The following is an 8950-nucleotide window of genomic DNA, read 5'->3' as shown; positions in this document are numbered from 1 at the left end:
GGCCACAGGAAATAAAAGGGGAAGAAGTGGGAGCCCGAGAAGGGGAGGGAAACCCTCCGGCCCCAGCGTCGTGCCCCACGCAGCCCCACACCACCGAAACCTCAGGCAGCCCTCAGTCCCCACGAGCTGACTACTCTGTCCCTCCTGGCAGACCGTGGGCATCCGGGGGGGAGCAGGATGGAGCTGAGCCCCCCGAAATCATGGGATGTGGGTCCGGGGCTGAGGCTGTGTCCCCCTGAGAGGCAGCAGGCTGGGTGCACGCCGTCCTGCCTGCCATGGAGCTGTGTGTCCCCTTGGCCCCGTGCTGGGGCTTCCCCTCACCCCCCAGCAGCACGCAGAGCCACGTGCACCATCCCCTGGGGTGCCCAGCACCGCAGTGCTCAGCCCTCCCCGCCCCGCTGGCAGTGATGCTGCAAACCAGTGGCTTCCCCTTCACCCTGCTCTGTGCAGCCCCAGCATCCTCCTCCCCGTTTGCACCCCACCATCCCCTCCCCGTCCCCCCCCCGGCAGCCCCAGGGCTGAGGGGAACGGAGCGGGGAGCCCCGGGAGCCATCTGCGGGAGCCCAGGTGGCCGCCGAGACACGCCATCTGCTGAGCCACCTTCGGGGACCGTGCAGGCGCTGCTGTATTTTTAGGACACGTTTCCTCCCTCCCACCTGCAGCCCGGAGCAGCCTCTCGGTTTTCTAACAAGTCGCTTCTCTCGCTTGCGGCTGCTCTGCCCGACAGCGGCTGTTGGAGAGCCCCAACCCCGGCACTGGGGGGGCTGGCCTGGGGGTGCACGGATCCACGGCGCTGAAAGGGGGCTCAGCACCCACTGGGGGGGTCGTCCTGTGCAGAGAGCAGGCAGGGAAGTGCGTGGAGCAGGCACCAGGATAGAGCAGGCACCAGGATAGAGCAGCCAAGGGAGATCCCTGTCCCCACAGCCAGGCAAAGAGAGCAGCGTGCTGCAACGGGGTGAGCCCCTGGTGCCACAGCGTGCACTGGGCATGCCGTGCCGGGCTGCACCACGCTGTGCTGGGCTACACGACGCCGTGCCAGGCTGCACCGTGCCATGCCGGGCTGCGCCACGCCGTGCCAGGCTGCACCACGCTGCCTGTGCCGCCGTGCACCTTGCTGGCCGTGCCGTGCCACGCCGTGCCATGCTGTGCCGTGCCTCGCCACCCTGCTGCGGTGCTGCCCATGCCGAGCTGCACCGCGCTGGCCCCTCGCAGTGAGGAAGTGAAGCCGGCGCGAAGGGGAAGTTGTTGGAAAGTCAGACCGGAATGGCTGATAGGGAAGGCAGAGCTGGGCTTGGTCGCAGATGGTTCCTGTTGGGGAAGGACACGGGCGCAGCTGCCCGGCCTCCCCCCACCCGCCGCATTATCACTGCCCGGCAGCTGTTCACCTTCCCCCTCGCCATGGGACACGGCTCTGCTGCCACCCCGGCCCCGGCAGTCACATGAACGGCCCTCACGGCAGGGCAGGCACCGTTCGGGCAGGACGCCCCGCACCTCACCGCGCCGCACCGAGCACGACGGTGCTCAGCATCCTCTTCCCCGGTGCAGAGACTCGTGCCTGCACCAGGAGCGGGCTGGCTGTGCTGGGCACCGCTGATCCCGCACCCCTGGGATGCCCGGGGGCCCCCCCAAGCCCGACAGCCACCCCTCCAGCACCAGGGCACCGGGCAGGACCGGCCAAGGTAAGGCTGAGGCAGCGGTGGGAGCAGGGAGGCGGGGGGCTGTGGGCGACCCACGTGCACGTGGCGCGGTGCAGGTGACTTGTCCCGATGTCACACGCAGCCCTGGGGCCAGGCAGGTGCTGCCCAAGTGGTGCGTGGGGGTCCCCAGTGGGGTTGTCCCCATGGGGCCGGTTGGAGCTGGCAATAGGGCAGGGGGTTGGGGCACAGCCGAGCTCGTAGCACCAGCAGGATGGGGCACGGGGACCCGTCCGCAGCCCGCTCTGCAATTAACCTTTCTGTAATGAGCAATCAGCCGCGATTAGGTTTTATTTGCAGGGTTTAAATCCCCTGTTTACCCAGTGCTTTCTTTCATTATTGGGTCAGCAGCTCACGTGTGGCTCGGGAGCACATTCCCACGCTCGCTCCCCGGCAGCAGCCAGACCCTGCCCGCAGCAGCTCCATCCCCCCACGGTCAGGATGCGGCCCCGAGGGCTCCCCAGCTGCTTTTGCTGCTCCCTTGCAGCGTGACAGCATCGGGGCCAGCTCCGGGGGCTGGGACATCCCCATGCCTTGTGCTGGGCATCCCTCAGCACCCCGTGCAGGGACCCGGTGGGGCTGTGCCGGGCGCGGGAAGGAAAGCGGCGGCCGGCTGAGTCACCGGCGTTTGTCTGCCCCGAGCGAACAATGCTGGCCCTCTGCCGTGCTTCCCCTCACACACCCCTTCCCCCGGTGGCTGCGAGCCCTGCGGCACCATGCACCGGGCACAGCACCCTGCCCCGCTGCCCGGCCCTAATATCCACCGTGCCGGATGGGGATGCGGCCAGCTTGGGTTTGAGGACAGGGTTTGGGCAGCGTGGGGACCTCCCAGGTCCCCATCCTGGCTCCATCTCTTGGCAAAGGTGGCGTGGCCAGGGGTCAGGATGAAGCCCTCGCTGCTGAGCCTGCATGCTGGGCTGGGGACAGGGACATGGGGTGCTCCCAAGCTCCTTCTCCTGGGTGCTGCATCACTGTGGGAGCACAGCAGGTGCCAGCGCTGCGCCCCTCTGATGGGACACCAGCACCCGAGCTCCTATTTGAGGCAGAGACACCCAAAATGCTGAAGCCAGGGAGTGATCCCCTTGTGGGAGCAATGGGGACACCGGTCCCTGCCCCGTGCCAGCACACAGCACCCCGCTGATGCCCCCAGCCCCACAGGGCGAGGGGAAACCCCCGATAACACGCGGGGCCAGCGGGTGCCATTGACCGGAGGGGCGCAGCGAGCGGAGCCGTGCAGATTGCTGCGGGCTGGCGGAGGTGCCGGTTAGGTGCTTGGCAGGAGAAACGTTTATTTTGTTGGCCAAATATCTCGGCAAACTTCCTGATTTACTCGCAGCCAGCGAGGCAGCGATAGGGTTGGTGAGGCCGTTGCCTGCTCCTCGCTCCGGCTTCAGCGCGGAGAGCTGTTATCTCAGATGCACAGCGGGCAGGGAAGAGGTGGAGAAAGGGAAATGAAATACAACAGAGGTGGCACATTTTTTGCTCTTGATAACAAGCCCTGCTTTTAGCCTGGGAACTTGGAAACGATGCAGGTGGCCAGAGGCAGCCGCAACGTCCCCCGCTGCCACAGTGCATCTGGACCTTGTAACGAATCCCAGACCTCTGGGATGGCCCCGCCACGAGGCTGGGGCTCCCCATGGCACGGCGCGGCACGGCATGGCATGGTGTGGCACAGCACCAACACCCTCCTGGTGCTGCTGTGCTGTCCTGGACAGAGCCGGAGCAGAGGCAGGCCGTGCTGGCCCAACTCCTGCTCGTTCCTATTGATTTTTGCAGGGACCCGAGGTGCTGGAAGAGCAGTGCAAACTAATTAAATTCCCACCGTTAAAGAGCACGGCGCAGGCAGCTGCAGCCCGTCGGGCGGGGAGCTCTGGCAGGCAGCTGGTACCTGCGGCTCAGCCAGGGGAGCAAGAGCAGAAACTGCACAGAGCTGGAGATGGGAGGGCAGCCGTGGAGCTTCAGCAGGGCCAGGAGATGCTTTCAGCTCCCCAGGCCCCTCTGCTGCAGGGGGGTCTCGCAGGGAGCGCAGGGACCCCACAAGAAGGACGGGGCTCTCGGGGAGGCTCAGCTCCGTGTGCCCCCTGTCCGGTCAGGGGACATCACCGGGACAGGGAGCGGAGGAGCTGAGGGATCCTGTGCTGTGCTCCCAGTGTGCTGCGTGTGCTGGGCACCTGCTGGGGTTCTGCTCAGCACCTCTGGCACCTTCCCTCAGGCCAAGAAGGGGACGTGCTGCTGGCCGACTGCTGCTTACACCAGGGTGGCAGCGGTGTCTCCGTGCACCCCCAGGCACCAGGAGGCAAGGGGCACGAGGCCGTCTCCACTTAGGACAGTTTCCAGGCACCCCGTGGCAAAGGAAAGCTGCAAACACGGCCCCAGCAGCCCCGAAACCTGGAATTTTAAAGCATCCAGAGGGACGGCGACATATCCCAAAGCCTCCCAGTGTCTAAGCCGGGACGGTGATTTTTTGGAGGCTGCGGTGCAGGGCGCGCCGGGATGATAAGCAGTAGGGCCCGGTTTCCCTTTGAAAGGGAAGCAGGAACGAATCTGTCAGCCAGGAAAACATGATTTTTTTTTCCTTTTCATGTTCATGGAAGTTGTGCAGAAGCCACAAAGCCCTCAGCTCACTCCCCACAGGCAGTGACAGGCAGGGGCTGCTCCCACCAGCCTTCATCCCAACGGCGGCGAGGGCCAGGGCGGTGGCGGGGCGGGGGGCTGCGACGCCGGGAGCCCCCGCGAGCGGGCGCAGGGGGAAGCCAGGCACAAACGAAGCCCCTTTCTTAAGAAAAGCTGGCGAGAGGCGCTTCCTGAGCAGCAGATGTCCCCACGGCGGATGCAGCTGCGGCGGGCGATAGCCGGCGCGCGGGCGAGCTGTCTTCCCCGGCCGCTGGCTCCCCACCAGCCCCTTATCTCCCCCGCGCATTCCCTGCCAAATTGCCCTGCGGGGAAGGGGAGCACCAGCCTGGGCTCCAGCTGCAAGCAAAATGCCAAGGGGAGAGCGCTGGGGGCTGCAGGGGATGGATTTAGGAGCTGGGATTAAGGCCACCACCTCCGTGCACGCAGCCAGGGTGAGGGGCTCTGCATCACCAAGGGCTCACTTGGTGCTGCGCCGGGCTGGCACCCCTGGCACGGCCAAAGGACTGCAGAGAGGCACCCGGGGATGCTCAGCTCCCTGTGAGGCTGCGTGTAGAGACGGAGAGACCCAGACGGGCAGCCAGACTCCTGGGGGTGACACAGGAAACCTGCGGCATGCCGGGGCTGAGCGCGGGCACGGCTCGGTGCCTTCGCCCCCAGATGAGCCCCGGCGCGGCGGAGCAGGTCTGCGCGGCGGCACGGGGATGACTCACGGCACGGCGAGGGGGAAGGTGCGAGAAACCAGCAGCGAGGGCTCTCTTACAAGGCTTGAGGCTTGGGAAGGGGGGACATCCTCCTCTGTGCACCCACAGCGGGCAGCACCTGCGAGCAGAAGCGGTGCCCTGCGGTGCCATCACCACCCCAGGGGGCCGCGGCACCTGGAGGGCAGCGCTGGTGGGCACAGGGCTGGTGCTCAGCAGCAGGAGATGCCATCTCCTCGCCACGAAGGGAGCATAAATTGACACAACACGTGTGCTTCATCCCCACACCAGCCGGCTGCACGCAGGTCTCGGGCTGCTGTGGGACCCACGCGTGTCCGTGGGGTGCGTGGCAGCGGCGGGGAGGGCTCCGGAGTGGGCTAAGGGGCACGAAGGGGTTAAGGCGGGGAAGTTTGCTCACTCTCGGCAGTGATTTAAACCAGACAGAAAGGTTCTGTCATCCATCACGCTAACAGCCAGATCATTGTGTTTTAAAGTGTCTGTAATTGCAGCAATACAGAGACTGGGAGGAAGATAAAGGCTGGGAAGATGCAAATGCGGAGGGGAAAGCACCAGCCCCCAGCACCAGCACCCAGCACCCGCTGCGAGGGGAACCCAGCCAGGGACAGGGCAGCCCTGTGCAGGGTTGGGGCTGGATTGGAGCACCTGGGGGTCACCTCGGTGCCCCCCCGCCCTCGCTGGGGACAGTGCAGCCCAGGGAGCACCCAAAAAAGTACACAAACTGACCCAGGGATGAGCGCAACACTTTTGGACATGCCGCAGGTTTCATCCCCAAAATATCGCATTTTTTTGAGGTGGCCTCGCCGCCAGCTCCATCGTCATCCCTGGTGTAGCACAAGGTGACACTTCCCTACCCATCTCCTGTCTGCTGGGCTCCAGGGATGGCACAGGACAGCAGGTGACAGCCTGCTGCAGGCGAGGAGGTGGCACGGGCACGGGCACGGGTGCCAGGGTCTGTGCCGACGGCCAAGGCCACGTGCGAGCGCGCCGGCAGGGCATTATTAACATTCAGACGAGGCCCGCCGAATAAAGCGAGCTAACACAAATGTTTATTTTCTCAGCGGTGAATTATGACTTCAATAGACCAAAATTACAGGCTGCGCGCGCGGAATAGAAACGAGGCAGACCCTGCCACCCAAACGCCGCCGGGGGGGACGCGGCAGGGTCCCCCCCCTGCCCACGGTGCCCCGTGCACATCGTGGTGCCGCTGCCACCGGCTCGTCCCACCACGGGACTCAACAGCATCCTGCATCTACACCCAAAATGAACCAAAGCTGGCAAGGTTGCAGCTGGTACCTGCAGGTCGCTGGGCGCGGAGCCAGTGCTGGTCACCCTTGGGTTCTGGCTGGGCTTCACCCGCTGGACATTTACTGGTGGGTTTCAGCATGAATTTAACAGCTTGCAGGGTGTGGGGCGCACATGCAGGACAGCATATTTGGCTGAGAGCGTGGCCACCCCCACAGCCCCCTCCTGAAATTGGGGTTCAGCCTCGGGAAGCGCTCTTGGGATGCCTGGGTGCTCCAAGAACCGGGGACGTGTGCGCCGGGGGAGGTTGCACCATGCACCGCGTGCCCAAATTCACCCACGCCGTTGCATTTGCATGTGCCAGCCGGGGCTGCTGCTGCACGGCGTGCAGCTGTGCGCGGGGGCGGATGGTGCTGCGCCCGCGGGGCCTCGATGGTGGGGCCGTGGTGCTTCCAGTGAGGGGCTCCTGGGGCAACCCCAGCGCTCGGGGCAGGGAGATGCAGGGCAGGAGGAGGGCTCCGTGCACGGCAGCAGGAGCTGAGAGGGGGTGACCCTGCCAGCACCTTGGGGTGGGATGAGGCACCATCCTGCGACCCGAGGTGATGCAGGTGGGAGCTTGGACACGCAGTGGTTGTTTACTGGCCATGCAGAATTATTTACTAGCCACACAACGGCCACTTAGTGGCCACGCAATGGTCGTTTGGCAATTGCACAATGGCCACGCAGCGACCATGCGACGTGCACGTTGTGCAGAGCCTGTGCCCTCTGCAGAGGTGGTGCCATGAGTGCCCTGGCAGTGCTGGTGCCCCAGTGGAGCCCCACTGCCCGGCAGGGCCCTGCCGTGGTCCCCAGCGCCCCGCGCCCCGGGGAGAGCAGCGGATGAGTAATGCAACAAGCACCCGGGCGCAGGGGCTCCTGGCGGCAACTCGCAGAGGGAAGGCAGCTGCCAAGCCGAGTAATTACGCAAAGAGGCAGGGCTTCAGCTCGCAGGGAAATTAGCAGGGCTTGCGCTAGCCAGCAACAACATCGTAGTAGGGTTTGGGGGGGGGAGAGGGACGCTTTTAGTGCCCCCCCAGCCGGCACAGGGCACGCAGGATGGGTGTGCTGGGCACCCAGCGTGGGCAGGGAGCCACCTCCGTGGGCATCCCCGTGGTGCCGATGCTGTGCGGCCACCCGGGGCAGCCTGGATGAGGCCGTGTGGGGTGGGGGGACCCCGAGGCCAGGCTGCGTGGGTTGCGGGGTGCCCGTGGGGCTCGCCCTGCACAGATGTTGCAGCCGCATGTGGGGCTGCTCCCACTGTAACCCCAGCCCGTGGGCATCCCCGGGGCAGCCGGGGACAGAAGCAAAGCGAGCGCAGCCCCAGCCCCTCGCAGCCCCCCCAGTCCTTGGGGTGCCAGCCCCCTGCCAGCCCAAGCCCCACGCTGACACCTCCCAAACCCTGCAAACCCCCAGCCCCAGCCCCTTGTTGCCCCCAGAATCATTTACACCCCCCAACCCTCATCAACCCCCCAACCTTTCCCACCCCCCAACCCTCGGCATCCCCCCAGCCTTCCCCACCCCCCCGCAGCCCCCAACCCCCGCGCACCCCCTCCCACCCCCACCCCCTCTACATCCCCGTGTCCCCGCGCAACCCCCTCTCCCTCGTCCCCCCTCCCCCCCCCTAACCCCGGCTCCCACCGCCCCCTCCCCGACCGCGCACCGGGGGCGCTCCCCCCCCCCTTCTCCGGCGGCGGCGGCGGGGCGCCCCCTGCCGGGATCGGCTGCGGCTCGGTGTAAGGCGGCGGCGGGGGCGGGCGGCGCTCACTCCGGGGCGGGCGGGCGGCGGGGCGGCAGCGGGGGCTGCGGGCGGCCCGGCCCGGCACGGAGCTCGGCCGCGGGCGCCCCGGGGCCGGGGCGCGGCGCCGGGGGATGCGCAGGGGGTGAAGCGACCCCCGCGGCTCTCCCCCGGGCTTCTCCGCCCTCCCCCTTCCCGGCGGCGCCCCCCCTTCCTTCCCTTCCCTTCCCCTCCCCTTCCATACCCACCCCTTGGTGTCCGTCCCCGGGGGGGGGCAGCGCCCCGATCCCCCGGGCTGGCGGCCCCCGGCGGCGGTGGCGAGGGGCGGCGGGCAGGTGCCGGGGGCGGCAGCCGCCGCCGAGGGGCCGCGCTCCGGTTCTGCCGGCCTTAACGGGGCCGGGGCCGTCGCCGCCGCCGGGGGCCGCCGCCGGTTCTGCCCGCACCGCTCGGCTCTGCCTCGGGACTTAGCGCACGCCGCCGCCGCGCCTCAGCACGGTAAGGGCCGGGCACGGGGCGCCGGGGGCGCGGGGAGAGGAGAGCGGGGGGCTGCCGGTGGTGTTAGGGGGCTGCCGGTGGTGTTAGGGGGCTGCCGGTACCCGGGGGATGCTGCTGGTACTCGGGGGTGCTGCTGGTATTCGGGGGTGCTGCCGGTGCGCGGGGGACCGGGATGCTGCCGGTACCCGGGGGTGCTGTCGGTGTCGGGGCGCTGCCGCCGCCTGCAGAAAGCCCCCGGTGCGCAGCGCTCGGGGGATGCTGCCGGTGCTCCGGGGGTGCTGCTGGTACCCGGGGAACGCTCCCGGAGCCCTGGGGTGCTGCCGGTGCCCGGGGAACGCTCCCGGTGCGCAGCGGTCGGGGACGGGGACGGGGACGGTGCCGGGGAGGCTCCC

The 8950-nt window shown here is 67.5% G+C and overlaps 1 protein-coding gene across 6 annotated transcripts in view; it reads left to right on the top strand.

The window, feature by feature from the left end:
• The first annotated feature begins 547 nt into the window (after positions 1 to 547).
• The window catches only part of CBFA2T3 (CBFA2/RUNX1 partner transcriptional co-repressor 3), a 26707-nt gene continuing 18304 nt past the window's right edge, over positions 548 to 8950 (top strand). For 5 of the 6 annotated variants that reach the window (XM_082770281.1, XM_082770279.1, XM_082770280.1 and 2 more), the window contains exon 1: positions 548 to 1679. In XM_082770281.1, the coding sequence (XP_082626407.1) occupies positions 1610 to 1679 (70 nt within the window). In that variant the 5' untranslated portion in view covers positions 548 to 1609. Of the gene's footprint in view, positions 1680 to 8240; positions 8559 to 8950 lie in introns of those variants that run through there. The other variant, XM_082770282.1, reaches the window with a different exon arrangement.

Source organism: Aythya marila, assembly GCF_965140915.1.
Source record: "Aythya marila genome assembly, chromosome: 12".
In the NCBI taxonomy this organism is placed as follows: domain Eukaryota; kingdom Metazoa; phylum Chordata; class Aves; order Anseriformes; family Anatidae; genus Aythya; species Aythya marila.
The sequence above is the reverse complement of the archived record's forward strand: the minus strand, read 5'-3'. Positions and strand labels throughout refer to the sequence as shown.